The sequence below is a fragment of the Cervus canadensis genome, chromosome 7, assembly GCF_019320065.1.
Source record: "Cervus canadensis isolate Bull #8, Minnesota chromosome 7, ASM1932006v1, whole genome shotgun sequence".
In the NCBI taxonomy this organism is placed as follows: Eukaryota; Metazoa; Chordata; class Mammalia; order Artiodactyla; family Cervidae; genus Cervus; species Cervus canadensis.
In genome coordinates, this window is record NC_057392.1 from 59,670,362 (window position 1) to 59,692,856 (window position 22,495).

Genomic DNA, 22,495 nt, shown 5'->3' on the forward strand with positions numbered 1-22,495 from the left:
CCCAGTCATGTCAGAATCACCTGGGTCCCAAGACTGACCCACTGAATCAAAATTACTTGGGTGTGAGGCCCAGGGATCTAGGTGGTCAGAGGCCTGCAAGTTCCAGAGGGTTGCAGTGACCCCTCCGCTTCTCATCTTCACCTGCCTGTGCCTCTAAGGCATCAGGGACAAGCCCAGTCCCTCCATCTCTCTCTCTTCTCTGTGAAGCCGAGGCAGGTGGGGGCAGTATCACTTCCCAGCGTCGTGGCCAGCCTGTAACATCTGTTACTCTGACTTCAATTGCAGCGGATGAATGCTTCAGTGACAGAAACAGGAGAGAAATCCCTGTGGCCGTGGGCTTGAGTATCGCAGTACTGCTTGCCGTTTTGCTAACAGCATGCCTGGTGACCAGAAAGAGGTCCAGTAGAGGATATGAACGCATGTAAAGCCCTACCTTCTTCAAAATGTGCAAGGTTAAGGCCTTGGAAATGCTGGCTGCATGTTTAGCCTGAAGTGATGGGATCACATTTTCTAGTTGCCAGCCCCACCCTCCCAATCCAACTGGGAAACCAGCTTTCCAACAAAGGCTGTCAAAGCTAGCTACGGGTAGCCCCCACCCCACTTATTCCCAGGCCATATGGGCTTGAGTTCCATTATCCACACCTGATAATACGGACCTGGCTGGGAGAATTAGGGACAAGAGGCACGGATGTGAGCAGGGTCTTGTGAGACGGAGAAAGCAAAACACCAAAGGAAAAATTGTGGGAAAGACATTTTCAAACTGTGCTGATTTTTCTTGTAGGCTTCAAAGAGTCTCAAATGCTAGGCTTTTGTTTTGTTTTACTTTTAAAAAACCAATCCAGTTCTAAGTAAATTCTAAAGTGATTTTAAACTCCTGAATTAAAAAAAATAAAAAATAAAAATAAACTCCTGAATTTTGCCCACCTCCTGATTTACTTAAATTACCAATGGTCTTAATAGACCATCACTTTTAAAAGGACATATTCTACACTGTTAAAATGTATTATTAGTAAAAAGAAAAAAAAAAACTAGAAACATCCCAACATTTCATTTTTTTAATGTAAAGGATATACCAAAGATCTTGGCAAACAAGGGTCTTAATAAAGGTTAGTTCTCCAATTCCTTCACCTTAATTTGTTGTCTACCTGCATAACATCTTCTTTCTGCTTTGTCTCTGTTTTTCTTTGATTTTAGTCTCTCCTTGTAGATTTACTAGTTACCTTGGGCCATTGTAGGAGGAGGAAGTAAGCAAAGCATCTAAACAACCAGAGATGGCTAGAAGAGAGAGATCTACCCATTTTTGCAGGAAGGGGACCCCTTTCAGGGCCCGAGAACGGGCTCTTGTCTAACATTCAGAAATGAATTGTTCAAGGAGACACATGTGCTGACAAAGCAAGAGACTTTGCTGAGAAGGGGCACCTAGTGGAGGGCAGGAGGGTAAAGGAACCTAGGAGAACTAGTCTGCCACGTGGCTCGCAGTTGGGATTTTATCATGATAGGATTAGTTTCCAGGTTTTCTCTGGCTAATCGTTCTGACTCAGGGTCCTTCCTGGTGGTACACGCATTGTTCAGCCAAGATGGATTCCAGTGAGAAGGATTCTGGGAGGTTGGTAGGACATGTGGTGTCTCCTTTTGACCTTTACTGAGTTCTGCCAGTTGGTAGTAGATTGTTAGTTCCTCCGTGTCCTTACCACATCCTCCTGTTGTAAAGTAACTCAAGCAAATGGTTGTTATGGTGCCAGGTGGCAGTTCCAATCAGTGTTTCCCCTAAAAAGATTATTACCCACTTTCCTTTTTTAGCAAACATTTACCAAAAAAACGAAAAACTGTAAATCGGAAAATTCCTGATTGGGAGTGATTGGTGTCTAGAGGAAAAGTTATATCAAAATGTGGCTTGGAAAGTTATTCATAGTTTTCTATTACATTGACTATTTAAATAGCAGAACTGGGTTGTTATTTCAGAGAGAGGGGAGATTAATGGACTTCTGGATATTTTTAACTACTTTTACTAACAGAAATGGTTGTCATGTTTCTACATTTTCCAGAGGTGTCATTCATGAGTTTTAACAGAAAGTTTATGAAAGTTGGCAACCACTTTATAGCACCACTTATCTGGGACATGTACAGCTTTCCTTTGAGGTGTTTTAGCTCTCTCCACTTTCTCAGAAATGACAGGGATAAGGAGGGTATACCGCAGCTTCAAGAGCTCTCCAAGAGAGGGTCAGGAGTTCCTGTCTCCTCCTTACAATAGGAGGTGTTGATGCAAACCTAGGACTTGAGGACCCAGTGTTCCCCAAAGTGACTTGGGCTGAACAGCAAGGGCTTGGCCTTGGAGAGATGCCATCTGTCTCAATCTCCTCCTTCCAGCAGGCAGCAGCGCATACCTGCGCCAGACTCCCATTTCCAGTTCAACCTCAAGTGTACTTGTTAGGTTCTGTACTGCAGGGCACGGGTTGTTTATTCAACATGCCGCTAACCGCCCCGTAGAACGACTAAAGGAAGGTTCTAGCATAGAAATTTCTTCCACAGCAGATAGAAGACAAAGTTGAATTAAAATAAAAAAGAGAGAGGTAAAGCAATTCACTTGAGTTTAATTTCCCTTTCTACCACCTTCAATGAGTTACTCAGAGTGATGGCTGCTGCTTAGACTCCTGTGATCTATCCCTTCCCCCACCCCACACCTATGATCTTTAAAACTGCTTTGAATTAACATTCTAGTAACAAAGTACACAGGTTTTATTTGAATAATTAGCAAATAAATGCCCGGCTGCATGATGGCCTGACAGTTCTGCCCACTATTGCAGTGATGTCCCAAGAGGGTCTTCCAGGGGAAGGTACTGGGATTGAGACTGCGGTAAACAGGGCATCTGGAAGTGGCCTCCTCCTCCATCCCCTGGGGCTGCCCCGCCTCCACTTCTTGCTGCCTCCACAGTCTCTTAGAGCTGACATGTTACTGCAGAGGCTGCTCATCCTCTTCTGAGCACAGTAGGCTGCTGTGACCGGCTCCAGGAAGCCTCACAGGGGGCCTCTGATCCTCCCTTGCTGCGCTGGTCCCTTGCCTTAGGCTCTCCTGCTTCCTGCTCATCCAGCTGGTTCCAACTCGGTTTCTCCCTTCAGCTGATGGAGAACTGAAATTACCCTCTTTCTCTGCAACCTACCTAGAGATAGCAGAAACCTTCACTAACATGCACCTGGAGACAATCCATCCGTTGTTAATTTTGATGTACGCTTGACCCTTGAAGGATGCCAGGGGTTAGAGAAGTCCTACTTCCCACAACTGAAAATCTCTGTGTAAAACAGAGTCGGCCCACCTTTTAGGTGGTTTCCTCTGTACCTGTATTCTCCAACAATCCCCAGTAGAACAGCAGGGTTCAGTTCAGTTCAGTTCAGTTGCTCAGTCGTGTCCGACTCTTTGCGACCGCATGAACTGCAGCATGCCAGGCCTCCCTGTCCATCACCAACTCCCGGAGTCCACCCAAACCCATGTCCATCGATGGTGATGTCCATCGTGTTGGTCCATTCTCTGTTGTCCCCTTCTCCTCCTGCCCTCAATCTTTCCCAGTATCAGGGTCTTTTCAAATGAGTCAGCTCTTCGCATCAGGTGACCAAAGTATTGGAGTTTCAGCTTCAACATCAGTCCTTCCAATGAACACCCAGGACTGATCTCCTTTAGGATGGACTGGTTGGATCTCCTTGCAGTCCAAGGGACTCTCAAGAGTCTTCTCCAACACCACAGTTCAAGGGCATCAATTCTTCAGCACTCAGCTTTCTTTATAGTCCAACTCTCACATCCATACATGACTACTGAAAAAACCATACCTTTGACTAGATGGACCTTTGTTGGCAAAGTAATGTCTCTGCTTTTTAATATGCTGTCTAGGATGGTCATAACTTTCCTTCCAAGGAGTAAGCGTCTTTTAATTTCATGACTGCAATCACCATCTGTAGTGATTTTAGCCCCCCAAAATAAAGTCAGCCACTGTTTCCACTGTTTCCCCTTCTATATACCATGAAGTGATGTGACCAGATGCCATGATATTAGTTTTCTGAATGTTGAGCTTTAAGCCAACTTTTCCACTCTCTTCTTTCACTTTCATCAAGAGGCTCTTTAGCTCTTCTTCACTTTCTGCCATAAGGGTGTCATCTGCATATCTGAGGTTATTGATTTTTTCTCCTGGCAATCTTGATTCCAGCTTGTGCTTCCTCCATCCCAGCGTTTCTCATGACGTACTCTGTATATAAGTTAAACAAGCAGGGTGACAATATACAGCCTTGATGTATTCCTTTTCCTATTTGGAATATTTAATATTGAAAATAATCTGTCTATAAGTAGACCTGTGCAGTTCAAATTGGTATCCTTCAAGGGTCAACTGTATTTCCTTCTCAAGAACACTGCTTTACAAACTGGAAACACACAGAGGACATGGTTTGGTATCCCTTTTACCTGGTTCCATAAGCATTTCTCTGTGCTGCTAAAGGTACAACATGTCATTACTGTGGCTGCTATCCTGAATATGCTATCAACGTTATATGATAATTTACATAACTATTCTGTTATTACTGGGAATTTTTACTGTTTCTAGGTTTTCACAATGATAATGTGAATAAAGAATAACGTATGAATTACATACGAAACATTGATTAACAAATGTGTATCAAGGTGTCCCTGAATTTTGGTGCCTCTTGTGTCTCCTGCATTGGCTGGTGGATTCTTTACCACTAGTGACAACTGGGAAGCCCTAGGACTTGTAAAGGAGAAGTTGTAATGAAAGAGTGAGGTGACTAGGACATTACATGCCTAAGAAAACAAATTGAGCATCAAATTAACACACTTACATACTAAATGGAAACAGGTAAAAGGCAGAATAGGTAGAGCTGAAAATTGAATTATCTTCATAGAGAAAAAGACTGAGATAATCAGTTAATGCAGATAAAAATTAAGCTTACATTATAGGAAAGCTGCTAGGTATTTAGATCATCTAAAGTAGGGATAACTGCTGCCTCTGAGGTACAGAGTTCAAAAATAAAAAGATGATATCTTTTAAGATGTAATAGGTTTCCTTAAAAGAAATAATTGAAGTTGGAGATTGAAAGTGCACAATGTATCCCAGGGGGGAAAAAAAATGTCTGATACAGAATGATTAATATTATATCCAAAGTAAGCCATAGAACTTTAAAGCTAAAGAATTCTTTAGACATACAAACTCCCCCTTCCTCTGAAAAAAGCAAATAATCTATAAAGGGGGAAATTTGAAACTGGCTTTAGATTTCTTTGCAATAACATTTAAAGCCAGCAAACAACAGACCAATGTGTAAAAAATCCTAAGGGAAAGTGTGGCCCCAAGATATTATTTGAGTAAAAAGTTAATAGGCAGAGTTCCTCAAACATGAAGTAATTCAAAGGAAACAGCACCAACGAGCTCACTTTAAAGATATAGCTTGACAATGAAATTTGGTCAGAGAGAAGCCACATTACAAACAAGGATATCAGCAAACATCTCTCGGGAACAGAGAAAGCACAGTTTTGTTTTGTTTTTTTAATGTGTTTTATCTATTTGAAGAGTTAAGTTTAAAAAGCATTAAACAGTTATGGATCTGAGATTTTATCATTCCTTCTCATATATGAAATCATATATGTACATGGTCTTCATCACAGCATTACTTATAATATCAAAAGATTAAAAACAACCAAAGGTCCATCAATCTGGGACAGATGCATCCCACGACAGAATACTATACAGTTACTAAAAAAAAAAAAAAAAGAAAGATGACATACATATGTATGTATGTATGTATAAGGAAAATTATCCAATATATATCATTAAATAAAAAATGTATGATGCATAATAGTGAGAAAAGTGGGAAATAAAGTATATTTCCACTTTTGCTTCTATCTGAAACATTAGAAATACATAAGAAACTAAGTAGTTATCTAATATTGACGGGGGAACCAGTAAGATGGCAGAAGGGTAGAAGTGATACTTCTCAAGGTACAGCATTTTGTATTGTTTTGACTTTAAAAAATGAATATGTTCTATATTTGAAACAAATTTTTAGGAACCAAAGAAATCATAGTCATCAAATAAAATTGAAATGTTGTAAATCTGAACAATGTTTTTAAAAATGTTTATAGCTGGCTCTTCAGAATTTGAGTTGGGAAGAACAGAGATGGAACAGAATCTGTTAGTGTTAATCTTTCAAAACAGAATCAATAGATAATATCTACATTGGAAACACAGAACTTAGAAAACACATCTCTATTTTATAACCTCCTAATGCCTTTCATAATATTTTATTTATTTAATTGTGTATTTTTATATCTTTTTTGAACTTTAAAGACATCTTTTATGTAACAATATTTCCCATGACAAAGAAAAATTTATTTCAGGCACAGTAATTCCTCTAGTTTTATTTTTTTTCTTCTCTGAAATGCAAGTAACATTACAATGAACAATTTTGGTTAAAATAGATTTCATATGATCCCATTTTATTTTTATTTATTTTTAAATTTATTTTATTTATTTCTATTTATTTTTCTACCCATTTATTCTTATAGTTGTAAAGAAAGATGCCTGCAATAATGTTGTCCGTGTTTTAGCAATGATAATTTCTGGGTAGGTGGTTTTGGGGAGATTGTTCTTTTTCTCTGCTTTCTAAATCATTTTAATTATTTTTAATGAGCATATATCATTTTTTAAAAATATGGTACTTTTTCTTTAAGCATACACATGAGCACACACATGCATACACACATATGTGCAGAGAAAACAAATGCCTCAAAGATTTATAGTGATTAATTCAAGAGGAAGAAACAAGGTGATTAGAAAACTATTTTGTTAACTTTTCTGTATTTTGAAGATGTTTAAACAGTGTCCTATTAAATAGTATAAAACTATATGGAAAGTAGATATGAGATGATACCACTCTAATGACAGAAAGTGAAGAGGAACTGAAGAGCCTCTTGATAAGGGTGAAAGAGGAGAGTAAAAAAGCTGACTTGAAGCTCAACATCTGACAATTTTGTATTTTTTTTCCAAATTATTTTAACTTCTTACATTATGTTCTTTCTTATATAAGAAATCTATAGATATTTATGTGTACAATATTATATATGACAAAATTATATATAATTTTAACAAGTATGTAACTAACAAACTTATCATATACCCAAAAGGATTCATGAAAAGCAACATTTTCTTGTCCCTCCTCTAAGAGATAAAGTACTTTAACTAGCTTTAACAGTCTTAGGGTAACTATTGCCTTAATTCTCTAAAAAAATAATTAAAAGCTTATCCTATTTCTTAATTTATCAACTTTAAACCTCTTGCTATGGAAGATAAGGATTTCATACTCTTAAGCCATCCTTTTTATGATTATATTACTGTTTTTTGTTAAATCAATAAGGTATGCATCATTATAGTATAAATATTTTTCACCGTCAAATCAAATAGCATACTACAAGCACATTTCCCATCTTGTATGGATTTTGTTTTTTTTCCCAGAGTCTCTAATTACTATTCCCTCTTCCCTGTCCTCCTGATTCTTTTTTCTTGGACCTCAGGTGAGAACTGGGTTAATGGTGATTATTCGTGCAGAACACAATTTCAGTACTGGCTCATGGAAGGTCTCAAGGGTATATCCTCTCATCTATCCTTGAATAAGATATAGATAGACTTTTTCACTTTTTTGTATTCAATTCAGTTCCCTTTTATTCCCAGGACCTTCCATCCTTCTCCAGTCAAGACCGATAACATTTTAAATGAACTGAATAAGTGCCCTCTGATGTAATAAAGAAAGAAAAGAGTTTTGACAAATTTGCAAACTTTCACTTTTAAGCTCTCATAAATAGGTCTATTTTCTAATGCTTTTTCTCACTAAAAGCAATGAAAGAGAACTGTAAGTGTGACAAACATGTTTAATAAAGTGGAGAAACAACACATATTTTCCACAGATCATGCTTATGGTGACAGTCTATTTAACTAAGCACACCCACTTTGCAGAGAACAATTCCTGAAAGAAATAGGATTGCTGCTGCTGCTAAGTCGCTTCAGTCGTGTCCGACTCTGTGTGACCCCATAGATGGCAGCCCACCAGGCTCCCCGTCCCTGGGATTCTCCAGGCAAGAATATTGGAGTGGGTTGCCATTTCCTTCTCCAATGCATGAAAGTGAAAAGTGGAAGTAAAGTCACTCAGTCGTGTCCGACTCTTTGCGACCCCATGGACTGCAGCCCACCAGGCTCCTCCGTCCATGGGATTCTCCAGGCAAGAGTACTGGAGTGGGTTGCCATTGCCTTCTCCGGAAAACAGGACTAACAATTATTAAACATTCATTAATTGCTGAGAATAGAAGGTTATCTTATTTCATCTCTTAACAACTTTATATATTATTTGCTTCCTTTATAAATGAGTAAATTGCAAGTTTAAATAACCTGCCCAGGAAGTAAAAGTCAAACGTAGGTCTGACTCTAAAGCTCATATTCTCCTCACTCTATAGCCTGCTTTCTGGTCTATCCTCACTAAACCTTACTGGCTGTATTGTGTTTGTTTTTCCTCTTAGTGGATGAATGTTCATCTGACTACACAGTTGTGCTTCCTGTGATTGCGGCCATCGTGGTTGGTCTCCTCGCTGTGGGTTGTATTGTCTATGCAATCCGTTTAAAGCATGAATATTCTGGATACCAGAGAATCTAATTGGTGCCCAGGAGAAAAGAAAAGCATGGAGTTTAGAGAACTCTTTCATTGTTTCCAGGATGTTGTGGACTTCCCTTGGAGTGTGGATCCTCCCAACCATGTAAACCATCATCTTTCACAAAAAACAAAAAATCATTTCTGATGTAAGTTCAAGCAGCATGTCAATTTAAAAGTATTTTTGTTTGTTTTACGAAAGATCTGAGGAGTTAAGAATATTTCTAGTTTCATTGAAAATATTTTAACCAAAGTCAATTATTATTGTTGATTGAATCAATAAGTTAAATCATCTTGCTAGAAATAATTTATTTTGTTCTATTCTCTATTGCCACATTATTACTAGGTAAGAAAACCTACTTGAGAGAAACTGAACACTTGAGATACATTAAATTAATAATGTATGTAAGGTGGTAAATACTCCATATTATAAACCAAAGAATCAATTGTAATTAATCTTACCTGTGTTCACATGGGAAATTTACTTTACCCTTGATCTTTTCCACTTTTAAAGCTGCTTCTGCTTTGCATAAAAAATATACTTTCAGTACTTTTACTATGTTTTGTGTGATGTACATCTGCCTGGCAATTGACTTACTTCCTTTTCCACTTTAAATGTTTCCTAAAAATCCTCAAAAAGAGCAACATATCATAGTGGTCTAGACTTTTGATGTGACACCAAGAGGAATAGATCAGCTTATATTTTTGTCTTGACTCCTGCTTCAGAATCACTGAAGACTAAGAATTAGGTGGCTACAGACAAAAGAATTAAATAAGAAGCAAGAAACATTAGTAATGGCCCTTTGCTATTGAACACATATATGCCAGACGCTAGGTTAAGCAGTTTATATACATCTTATTTGATTTCACAACTTAAATATGAGTAAACTCAGACTTGAGGAATTTCCCAGCTAACAGGTGGCAGAGCCATGTAAGTGTCACGTAGCTAACAAGTAGGAAAGCTTGATTTGACTTCCTTCTGGTCTGGTACCAAGGTCTCAGTTTTTCCACTACCCCAAATTGCATACAAGAATGATGACACTAAGTGCTGTCTGAAGACTCATGCAGGTATATGCTCCTTTTTACAGAGGAAATGATTTTATCCAGAATGACAAGCAATTAGAATACATGAAAGGAGGACTTAATAGAAAATGAAATGAGTATCTTCGATGAAGTTCTCTACTCCCTCAAAGAAAATTGAGAGGCTCTGTAAAATGTTTGTTTCCCATTTTTATGGGATTGTTAAGCTGTGAGTCTAAAGATGAAGAAATGGAGTAAGCTTTTCAAGGTATTTTTATTTCTTTGAATGAGAAATCTAACAGCTAACCATCTTTTCTTTCTTGAACATAGATCCCCCTCTTGTGGTAACTTGCTTCTTCTGCAGTTTTATGGCCACATTTTCTACTCTAGTTCATTTTATTCTGTAGAGCAACCAAGAATTTTATTCCTCTTTGTTCTTACTACCAAAGAAAGGAACTAAGTCAGAATACTAACAGAAAAGACCACACACCCCTAGCATTCATTAGTAAATGAATAATTCAAGTCACCCTGGAGGACACAGTCACTTTCCTGATTTGCTCTCTTATGTCTCAATACTGTTGGCAAAGTCCTAACTTTAGTCTTAATAGAATATTGAATTGTATTAAAAGTTTTGGTAATAAAAACTTATTTTTGAGATTAACATGTCATTCATTTCTTATAATTCGGTTTTTGTGCTATTAAAAATTTTGTTTACAACCTTAGTGGAGGTTGTTGCTTCAATCAATAAGCTAAATCATCTTCCTAGCAATAATTTATTTTGTTCTATTCTCCATTGCCACATTATTACTAGACATGAAGACCCATTTGAGAGAAACTGAATTTCTGAGAAGATAAACTACATTGAAGATACAAATTAAATTTCTCAACTCTCTGTCCAGACTACCTGACTGATTTACTGGTTTATTTAAGTGCTGCCACAATTTACCATTCATTCATTCGTCCAACCAACATTGATTAAGGACTTCCAAAATGACAGACAGTCTGGCAGAGGCTGAGATAAGTAAGAAGAGGTCTTGTATTAGTTATCGACAGCTATGTAACAAATTGCCCTGAAACTTAGCAGATTAAATCAGCAAATTTTTACTATCTCACACAGTCTCTGAGGGTCAGAAGTCTTGGAGTGGCTTAGGTGGCTGGTTCTGGCTCACTGTCTCTCTCCAGGTGGCAGTTCACCTGTTGGCCAGAGCTGCAGTCACCTGAAAGTTCAAATGGGGCTGAAGGATCACTTCAAAGTTCACACCGTGTAGCACAGCCATAGGCATGCTGACAACATAGCAGCTGGCTTTCCCCAGAGCAATGATACAAGAGAGAGAGACTGACCACCTAGTCACAGAAGTGACATGCCATCGCTTCTGCTATATTCTGTTGTCACACCAACTCTATCCCTGATATTAATACAATGTAGGAGTGAAGACCAGGAGAGGCAGAAATCAAGGGAGCTTTTCTTGGATGCTATCTACCCCATGCCCACTGTCAAGGCAGAATTACTGATTTACATTTGGGGGGGGAAACTCAGGTATAGAAATTTCAGTACATATACCAAGAAAAGTTGTTTAATAGTAACCTATACAAAGGGTAGCAGTAGTAGGGCTGTTTCCAGTCTGCTTCCAGCTCTGCCCCAGATGGAGCACACCCCCAGGAGAACAACCTGTCAAGCCCTGGCGCTGGTAGTCTGAACCAGCCGCTGCTCAGGTTGATTTGCCTTTCTACAAAGGTAGGCTGTTGGTCCATGCTCTATAAAATTCATTTGTAGCTTTGCTTCAGGAATTTGTCAACTCCCCTATGCTCTGTTATAATATAATCCAAAATGATCTGGACCACACAGATATGCCACGGAATATCACACTGAACCCTACATTGATGATGTCATGCTAATTAGACAGGACAAGCTCGAAGCAATTATTATGCTGGAGGCCTTGGTTAAACACATGTGTTCCAGGAAGTATGAAGATTCAGGGACTGACTACCTCACTGAAGAATTTAAAGACCCAGAGGATCAAGGACGTACCAGAATATCCCCTCCAAGATAAAATACAGGTATTTTTCATCTTGCACCTTTTCCACAAAGAAGGAAGCACAGAGCCAGCTAGGCCTCTTTCGGCTCTGGTGGCAACATTCCACAGCTAGGAAAACTCCTCTGGTCCATTTACCAAGTGACACAGAAAGTGATTGGTTTTGCTTGGGGCCAGGGCAGGAACAAGCACAACAACTCCAGGCCACAGTGCAATCAGCTCTGCTGCTTGAGCCTTACAATTAGAAAGACCTCATGGTGCTGTGGAGGTTTCTGTAGTGGGCAAGGGTACAGTACAAAATTTTTGGCAAACCCTAGTGGGAGAATCATGACACAGTCCCTGGGCAACTGAAGCAAGGCCAAGACCATGCCATTTGCAGCAGAAAAATATATCCGCTTTGAAAAGCAGCTCTTGGCATGTTACTGGGTCCTGGAACGCTTGACCTTGGGACACGAAGCAAACATATATCCACAAGTGATCATTTTTTAGCTGGATTCTGGCAAATTCACCGAGCAATAAGCTGGATGGGCCTAGTAGTAATCAACTGCGGGATAGAAATGGACATCCAGGATCAAGCCCAAGTCGGTTTAGAGAGCATAGTTAGGTAAGAGAATCTCTTTGTTTTACAGAATACATATTAAAGTAATTAGGAGTAAAAAAGAGCATCATGTCTGCAACTTACTTGCAGATGGGTTTTTAAAATGTGAGTATATGAGTGTGTGTTTTACAGAATACATATTAAAGTAATTAGGAGTAAAAAAGAGCATCATGTCTGCAACTTACTTGCAGATGGGTTTTTTAAATGTGAGTATATGAGTGTGTGTGTGTGTGTTTAGGTACATGGAGAGAAAAAGATACAGCAAGCAAGTTGTAAAACATGAACACTTGGGATATAGAGGAGAAGGGTGCTATTCTTGCAACTTTTCTGTAAGTTTGAAGTTACATCAAAACAAAATGTTTACAGGTATTCCCCATCCAACTAATAAAAATAAATGAAAAAAAAATGTTTAAAACATTATGTGCTTAGGTACCAAATTCAGAATATGCAAAAGGGTACATAGTAAAAAGGTGTCACTATCCTACTGCTGTCCTGGAGTGAATAACTTTTCCTTCCCAGAGGCTATTGCTACATACTGGCTTCCCAGGTGGCTCAGTGGTAAAGAATTCACCTGCCAATGCAGGAGATGCAGGTTTGATCTCTGGCTCAGGAAGATCCCCTAGAGAAGAAAATGGCAACCCACTCCAGTGTTCTTGCCTGGGGAGTCCCATGGATAGAGGAGCCTGGTGGGCTTCAGTCCACAGGGTCACAAGAGTCAGACATGACATAGCAACTAAAACAACAACAAAAACAACAAATTGCTGCATACATAGCATGTATATTTTCTCCTATTTTTACACAAGTGATAGAATAATAGCCACGATTCTGCACATTGCTTTTTTCACTCATCAATCAATCTTAATATATGAGTATATATGGCTGTCTCATTCTTTTTTTAGTGATTGCATAATAATCCATTAAATGTACACCTGTACATTTATTTAACCAGTCTCTTTTAAGCAGTTCATTATTTCCAACAAAGTAACAGTAAGTTTCCTTAATCAGACATTATTTCAAATGTCTATATCTCAGGTGATTTCTAAGAAATAGCTTTGCTAGGTTTGTGAATTTGCAGTTTTGATAACTACTACCAAAATACTCTGTATAATGGTTGTGCCAATTTTCACTCAATGATAATATTCTCATGCCCCTCACTAATTAGAATGTATAATTAAACTTTTTTATATTTGCTGATGTGATATGTATATCATTATAGTTTTAATTTGTATTTCTTTGATTTGGAATAAAGTCAAATGTCTTTTATATTGATTTCATACTTATATTTCCTATTCTGTGTATGGATTTCCCCAGTGACTCAGATGGTAAAGAATCTGCCTGCAATGCAGGAGACCCAGTTTCTATCCCTGGGTTGAGAAGATCCCCATGGAGAAGGGAATGGCAACCCACTCCAGTATTCTTGCCTGGAGAATCCTAAGGACAGAGGAGCCTGGCGGGCTACAGTCCATGCAGTCATAAAGAGTAGGAAACGACTGAGCGACTAACACATGCACATTCTATGAACTCCTCACATTCTTCTCTTTCTCCTTTTATACTTGTAGGTCCCCCCCTTAGCTTTACTGAAGTATAACTGACAAATAAAATTGTGTATATTTAACATGTACAATGTGATGATTTGGTATATGTATACCTTGTGAAATTATCACCACATTCAGGTGAAGAGAATACTTAATACTTAATACTCTCTAATAAATTTCAAATATACAATATATCATGATTATAGTCAGCAGGCTGTACATTAGATCCACAGAGTTTATTCATCTTTTTTTGTTTCACTGTTCATCTTTTAACTGAAAGTCCTTTGACCAGCATCTCTCCTTTTTTCCCAGTTCCTCAGCTTCTGGTAACCACCATTCTACTCTCTGTTTCTATGTTTGACTTTTTTTTTCAAATTCCTAATGTAAGTGAGATTATGCAGTATTTATCTTTATCTGGCTCATATCACTTAACATAATGTCCTCCCGGTTCATCCATGCTGTTGCAAATGGCAGAATTTCTTTCTCGTGGTTGCATTATATTTCATTGCCATGTGTGAGTTATGTGTGTGAGTGTATAATCTTTATTCATTCATCCAGTTGATAAAATACTTAGGTTCCATATCTTGACTATGGTGAATGAAGCTGCAATAATGGTGGTAGTGATTTTGTTTCCTTTATATATATTTCCAGAAGTGAGATTGCCGAATAATATGGTGGTTCTATTTTTAAATTTCTGGGGAATCTGAGTACAGTTTCCACAATGACTGTCCAATTTACTTTCCCATCAACAGTGTACAAATGTTCCATTTTCTCCACATTTTCACTAACACTTGTTATCTTTTGTCTCTTTTGTAATAGCCATCCTAATAGGTGATAACTCATTGTGGTTCTAACTTGCATTTCACTCATGATTCGTGATGCTGAGCAGCATTTCATGTAGGTGTTAGGTATTTGTATGTCTTCTTTGGGGAAAATATCTGTTTGGGTCTTTTCACAATTTTTAAATGGATTATTTGTTTTTTGCTATTGAACTGTATAAGTTCATTATATATTTTAGATATTAACCCCTGTCAGACATATGGTTTGCAAATACTTTTTCCTGTTCAGCAGGATGCCTTTTTATTTGTTGATTGTTTCTTTTGCTGATGAAGCTTTTAGCTTGATGTTTTCCCAACTTCATTTTTGCCTTTGTTGCCATTGATTTTGGTTTCATATCTAAAAAATCATTGCCAAGACCAATGTCAAGAAGCATTCTCCCTATGTTTTCTTCTAGAAGTGTAAGGCAGGTCCAGTTTCATTCTTTTGTATATAGACATCCAGGTTTCCCAATAGTGTTTATTGAAGGGACTGTCTTTTCCCCACTGGATGTAATTGGTGCCCTTGTCAAAGCTTAGTTGATCATATACTATGGGCTCTCTATTCTGTCCCCTTGGTCTCTTCATATTCTTTGAAGTTTTTCTCTTGCATTATAGATCTTTTTTCCTTATTGATTTGTAGGAGTTATTTGCATATTAAGGAAAGTACACCTCCATCTGTGATAAGTTATATAATTGTTTCCCGTTTATTTTTTTTGGTATGTATGCTTTGCTGTGCAGATTTTCAAAAAAATTATGTATTAAATAGTTGAATTTATCAATTCTTTCTCTGTTATAGTTTCTGAGTATTGTGTTACACTTAGAAAAACCTTTCCTTCTTTAAGATATCCCTTGATATCTTCTAACACTTTTATCCTTTCATCTTTTGTGTTAAATCTTTTATCCATTTGTAACTTATTTTGATGTTAGATGTGAGGAGTGAGTAGAGATTCAACTTTTTTTTCCTCCTAGAGGGTTTGCCACTTGTCCTAATACCACTCTTGAATTATTGAGTCTTAAAATCTAGAATGAACATTGCATTTTATCAAAGACCTATTAAGCAACTATGAACATGATATGATTGTTTCTCTTTTAAGCTATTAAGATTAATTACTTATATTAATACTGAATCTTTCTACATTTCTGAAATAAACCTTACTAATCATGGCATATTACTCTTTCCATATGCTACCAGATACTTTTTTGGTGCTGTTCAGTTGCTCAGTCATGTCCGACTCTTTGCAACCCCATGGACTGTGGCAGGTCAGGCTTCACTGTCCTTCACTATTTGCTCAAACTCATGTCCATTGAGTTGATGATGCCATCCAACCATCTCATCCTCTGTCTCCCCCTTCTTCTCCTGCCCTCAATATTTCTCAGTATCAAGATCTTTTCCAATGAGTTGGCTCTTTGTATCAGGTGGTCAAAGTATTTGAACTTCAGCTTTAGTATTGTCCTTCCAATGAATATTCAGGGTTGATTTCTTTTAGGATTGACTTGTTTGATCTCCCTGCTGTCCAGGGGACTCTCAGGAGTCTTCTCCAGCACCACAGCTCAAAAACATCAATTTTTTGGTGCTTAGCCTTCTTTATGGTCCAACTGTCACATCCATACATGACTACTAGAAAAACCATAGCTTTGACTATATGGATCTTTGTTGGCAAAGTAATGTCTCTGCTTTTTAATATGCTGTCTAGGTTTGTCACAGCTTTTCTTCCAAGGAGCAAGTGTCTTTCAATTTTATGGCTGCAGTCACCATCCACAGTAATTTTGGAGTCCAAGAAAATAAAGTCTGTCACCATTTCCACTGTTTCCCCAGCTATTTGCCATGAAATGGTGGGACCAGATGCCATGATCTTAGTTTTCGGAATGTTGAGTTTTAACTCAGCTTTTTCACTATCCTCTTTCACTTTCATCAAGACGTTCTTTAGTTCCTCTTCGCTTTCTGCCATTAGGGTGGTGTCATCTGCTTATCTGAGGTTATTGAAATTTCTCACATTAATCTTGATTCCAGCTTGAGCTTCATCCAGCCCAGCGTTTCTCATGATGTACTCTGCATAGAAGTTAAGTAAGTAGGGTGACAATATGCAGCCTTGTCGCATTTCTTTTCCAATTTTGAGTCAGTCCGTTGGTCCATGTCCGGTTCTAACTGTTGCTTCTTCACCTGCATACAGACTTCTCAGGAGGCAGGTAAAGTGGTCTGGTGTTCCCATCTCTTTAAGAATTTCCACAGTTTGTTGTGAGTGGTAAAGAATCTGCCTGCCAATGCAGGAGACATAAGAGATGTGGGTTTGATCCCTGGGTTGGGAAGATCCCCTTGAGGAGGGCTTGACAACCCACTCCAATATTCTTGCCTGGAGAATCCCATGGACAGAGGAGTGTGGTAAGCTACAGTCCATAGGGACTCAAAGAGTCGGACATGACTGAAGTAGTTTAGCACGCACATAGGCACAAAGGCTTTAGCGTAGTCAATGAAGCAGAAGTAGATATTTTTCTGGAATTCCCTTGCTTTTTCTATGATCCAGTGGATGTTGGCAATTTGATCTCTGGTTTTTTTGCCTTTTCTAAATTCAGCTTGTACACCTGGAAGTTCTCATATACTCTTGAAGCTTAGCTTGAAGGATTGTGAGCATTACCTTGCTAGATACTTACCAGATACTTCAGTTGATAATATACTTGGGATTTTTCTATTAATATTCATAAGTGAGGAAATTGAACTATAGTTGTATGTGCTATCTTTGTTAGTTTTTGGTAACAATGTTATGCTCACTTCATAAAAATATCAGGTTGATTTATTCCTCTCCCTTGGTTCTTGTCTTATCACAACAAATATTTAGAGTGATGGACTAAACAGTTTAAAACAACAGACAAGCTACAATTCAGTTCAGTTCAACCAAACAGATATTATACTATCTGCCCAAGGGGGCACTCCTTGTCCTTCTTGATGATCAAGCTGCTTGGTGTCCCCCTTTAATACTTTCAGTCTTCTCCTTTTGATTACGCCAGTGCAAAGTAGGGCTTATATCCACCACCAATCAATGAAAGGGACTGCAAACAGCACGTGCTCAAGGCCGATTGACAATTTTTTTTTTTTTTAAGGCCGATTGACAATTACAAGTGATATAACAGCATGCTGTGCTGTTTATGTCTTCACTTAATTCAGCCTGTTATAATTAGATGTGCAATATTCATGAGCCCTTAATGGACTCCTAACTGTCTAACTGCCTAAGGTTACTTGGTAAAGCCCCTGTGGTTATTTTGTATCCATTGTGTGCCCAGGGTGCTTGTGTGGAGTTGAGAAGTTTCTGTTCTCTGGTATTTTGTAGCATATCTATGAGCTCTCCTGAGTGTGTCTGGGATAGAGTTTAGAGATCAGCTTAAATCACTTTCAGCCAGGCCTCCCCACAGTTGCTCATGTCTAAGCTTCCTACATAACAACTAGAGTTTGGAAGACTTCCAATTTTTTCTTTGTTATGGGTAAGTACTTGGATGCAATCTCAAAAATGACAGAATGATCTCTGCTTGTTTCCAAGGCAAACCACTCAATATCATGGTAATCCAAGTGTATGTCCCGAGCAGTAATGCTGAAGAAGCTGAAGTTGAACGGTCCTATGAACACCGACAAGACCTTCTAGAACTAACACCCAAAAAAGAAGTCCTTTTCATTATAGGCAACTGGAATGCAAAAGTAGGAAGTCAAGAAATACCTGGAGTAACAGGCAAATTTGGCCTTGGAGTACAGAATGAGGCAGGGCAAAGGCTAATAGAGTTTTGCCAAGAGAATGCACTGGTCACAGCAAACACCCTTTTCCAACAACACAAGAGAAGACTCTACATGTGAACATCACTAGATGGTCAATATCGAAATCAGACTGATTATATTCTTTGCATCCAAAGATGGAGAAGCCCTATACACTCAGCAAAAACAAGACCAGGAGCTGATGTGGCTCAGATCATGAACTCCTTATTGCCAAATTAAGACTTAAATTGAAGAAAGTAAGGAAAACCATGAGATCATTCAGATATGACCTAAATCAAATCCCTTACAATTATACAGTGGAAGTGACAAGTAGAGTCAAGGGATTAGATCTGATAGACAGAGTGCCTGAAGAACTATGGATGGAGGTTCATGACATTGTACAGGAGACAGGGATCAAGACCATCCCCAAGAAAAAGAAATGCAAAAAAGCAAAATGGCTGTTTGAGGAGGCCTTACAAATAGCTGTGAAAAGAAGAGAGGTGAAAAGCAAAGGAGAAAGGAAAGATTTATCCATCTGAAAGCAGAGTTCCAAAGAATAGCAAGGAGAGATAAGAGAGCCTTCCTCAGTGATCAGTGCAAAGAAATAGAGGGAAACAACAGAATGGGAAACACAAGATCTCGTCAAAAAATTAGAGATACCAAGGGAATATTTCATGCAAAGATGGGCAAAATAAAGGACAGAAATGGTATGGACCTAACAGAAGCAGAAGATGTTAACAAGAGGTGGCAAGAATACACAGAAGACCTATCCAAAAAATTCCTCATGATCCAGATAATCACGGTGGTGTGATCACTCACCTAGAGCCAGATATCCTGGAATGCGAAGTCAAGTGGGCCTTAGGAAGCATCACTACAAACAGAGCTAGCAGAGGCGATGGAATTCCAGCTGAACTATTTCAAATCCTAAAAGATGATGCCGTGAAAGGGCTGCCCTCAAAATGCCAGCAAATTTGGAAAACTCAGCAGTGGCCACAGGACTGGAAAAGGTCAGTTTTCATTCCAATCCCACAGAAAGGCAAGGTCAAAGAATGCTCAAACTACTGCTCAATTGCATTCATCTCACATACTGGTAAAGTAATGCTCAAAATTATCCAAGCCAGGCTTCAACAGTACGTGAACCGTGAACTTCCAGATGTTCAAAAAAGCAGAGACATTACTTTGCCAACAAAGGTCCATCTGGTCAAGGCTATGGTTTTTCCAATAGTCATGTATGGATGTGAGAATTGGACTGTGAGGAAAGCTGAGCACTGAAAAATTGATGCTTTTGAAGTGTGGTGATGGAGAAGACTCTTGAGAGTCCCTTGGACTGCAAGGAGATCCAACCAATCCAATCTAAAGGAGATCAGTCCTTAGGTGTTCACTGGAAAGACTGATGCTGAAGCTGAAACTCCAATACTTTGGCCAACTGATGCAAAGAGCTGACTCATTTGAAAAGACCCTGATGCTGGGAAAGGGGGCGGGGGGGCGATGAGAAGGGGACAACAGAGGATGAGATGGTTGGATGGCATCACTGACTCGATGGACATGAGCTTGAGCTAACTCTGGGAGTTGGTGATGGATACGGAGGCCTGCGGTGCTTCAGGCCATGGGGTCGCAAAGAGTCAGACACAACTGAGCAACTGAACTGAACTGAACTGATGAGTCAGACTCAATAGCATTGAGGTCAACTAATATTCACTATTTTGGTGGCCTTTCCTTGTAAGATAAGGTGAGTCTCATGCTTTGGAAGTGGAAATGAAGGTAGTAGGAACATTAAGCCTTTGATAATATTCTCTTGTTCTTCTCTGGTATTGCTTGTACATAGATTTTTGATCTCCGAACCTGTTTGGGTACATTTTATTTTCTTGTCTTAAATATCATCCAGTTCATCCAGGTTTTCAAACTTTGATAAAAATTGAGCAAAATAGTCTCACAATTTTTTTTCTATACATGCACCTTTCCCTCACTTAAAAAAAAAATCATAGCACATGTGCAGTTTCCCCCTTTACTTCTAATTGGTTAACAATTTTTATTGATTTATTTGAACTTCTGGACTTAGTACCTCGATAGTTCAGTTCAGTTCAATTGCTCAGTCGTGTCCGACCCTTTGCGACCCCATGAACCACAGCACGCCAGGCCTCCCTGTCCATCACCAACTCCCAGAGTCTACCCAAACCCATGTCCACTGAGTTGGTGATGCCATACAACCATCTCATCCTCTGTCATCCCCTTCTCCCCCTGTCCTCAATGGTTCTCAGCATCAGGGTCTTTTCAAGTGAGTCAGCTCTTCACATCAGGTGACCAATCAGCTTCAATATCTGTCCTTCCAGTGAACACCCAGGACTGATCTCCTTTAGGATGGACTGGTTGGACCTCCTTGCAGTCCAAGGGACTCTCAAGAGTCTTCTCCAACACCACAGTTCAAAAGCATCAATTCTTTTGCGCTCAGCTTTCTTTATAGTCCAACTCTCACATCCATACTTGACTACTGGAAAAACCATAGCCTTGACTAGACAGATCTTTGTTGACAAAGTAACATCTCTGCTTTTTAATACGCTGTCTAGGTTGGCCATAACTTTTCTTCCAAGGAGTAAGCGTCTTTTAATTTCATGGCTGCAAACACCATCTGCAGTGATTTTGGAGCCCAAAAAATAGTCAGCCATTGTTTCCACTGTTTCCCCTTCTATTTTCCATGAAGTGATGGTACCCGATGCCATGATCTTAGTTTTTGGAATGTTGAGCATAAGCCAACCTTTTCACTCTCCTCTTTCACTTTCATCAAGAGACTCTTTAGTTCTTCTTCACTTTCTGCCATAAGGGTGGTGTCATCTGCATATCTGAGGCGATTGCTATTTCTCCTGGCAATCTTGATTCCAGCTTGTGCCTCCTCCAGCCCAGTGTTTCTCACCATGTACTCTGCATATAAGTTAAATAAGCAGGGTGACAATATACAGCCTTGATGTACTCCTTTTCCTATTTGGAACCAGTCTTGTTCCATGTCCATTTCTAATTGTTACTTCCTGACCTGCATAGAGGCCTGGATAGTAGTTTTTAAATTCATTTATTTCTCTTTTAATCTTTACTAATGACTTTATTCTGCCCTGCTGATGTATTTTTTCCCTAACCCTTGAATAGGATGGCTTGCTTTCACTATAATCTTCCTGTAATCGCGGATTTTAGCTGTCTCAAATAAGCATCTATATGTAGTCTTTTCAGTACTTTTATTTTCTAGCTATTCTTCATTTCTATTCTGACTTCCTCTTTTCAATAATTAAAACACTTTTGAAAAAGCTCGGGTTGTTTTAAATTTTAGCTAATTATCTTATTTATTTTAACCGTTCTCGAGACTACTAGAGAATTTTATCTTGCTCTCCACTCCATTTGATTTTTTTCCCATGACTCTGCCTCACCAGCTTCCTCGCGGTTTTAATAATAAAGGTCTGGAGGAGGCTTCCAGAACCAAGGAACGCCGAGGGCCAAGGGAAGGGACAGCAACCCTGATTCCAGACAAACTGAGGACGCAGCGATCCCTCCACGAACTGGTGCAAAGGGCGGAGAACCACCCTCCCACACCCCCGCGGCGGGAGACCCGACTGGCCAATCACCGCCCCCAAGCCCTGCTCTGTTGTTTGATTGGTTTTGGTGGAGACGCCCCCACCACACTTCGGTCGGCCTATTGCTTGGCGTTGACTTGTACGGTGGCCGGCGGAGGACAACAGAGCTGCGCAGCCGAGACAAGTTTTTGTAGTGAAGGGGCCGCAGCTCGTAGCTTAAGGCGTCAGAGAGCGACGCCGCTGCCCGGACATGGCAGCGGCCTCTGCGGTGTCGGTGCTGCTCGTGGCGGCGGAGAGGCACCGGTGGCAGCGAGTCCCGCGCTTGCTGCTGCCGCCGAGGTAACGGCGGCCGGAGGGGCGGAGGGGCTGTGGATCATTGTCGCGGCCGGAAGTGAATGGACTCGTGCGCGCTGTGAGAGGCGCAGAGGAACCAAGGGGTCGAGGGGGAGGAAGGAAGGAAGAAAAATTCTAGCCCATCCCAGGGGGATTCCCTTCTGTGTCTCTTCCACACATCCA

The 22,495-nt window shown here is 39.4% G+C and overlaps 2 protein-coding genes across 6 annotated transcripts in view; both read left to right on the top strand.

Moving 5' to 3' along the window:
* The window catches only part of LAMP3 (lysosomal associated membrane protein 3), a 31,987-nt gene extending 21,621 nt beyond the window's left edge, over positions 1-10,366 (top strand). Inside the window, exon 6 of one of the 2 annotated variants that reach the window (XM_043473619.1) lies at positions 286-1,111. In XM_043473619.1, coding sequence (XP_043329554.1) covers positions 286-425 — 140 coding nt within the window. In that variant the 3' untranslated portion in view covers positions 426-1,111. Of the gene's footprint in view, positions 1-285; positions 1,112-8,557 lie in introns of those variants that run through there. The other variant, XM_043473620.1, reaches the window with a different exon arrangement.
* Positions 10,367-22,109: 11,743 nt separating this feature from the next.
* MCCC1 (methylcrotonyl-CoA carboxylase subunit 1) overlaps positions 22,110-22,495 on the top strand; it is a 58,642-nt gene continuing 58,256 nt past the window's right edge. For 2 of the 4 annotated variants that reach the window (XM_043473621.1, XM_043473622.1), the window contains exon 1: positions 22,110-22,318. In XM_043473621.1, coding sequence (XP_043329556.1) covers positions 22,230-22,318 — 89 coding nt within the window. In that variant the 5' untranslated portion in view covers positions 22,110-22,229. The remainder of the gene's footprint in view (positions 22,319-22,495) is intronic. The other 2 variants (XM_043473623.1, XM_043473624.1) reach the window with 2 other exon arrangements.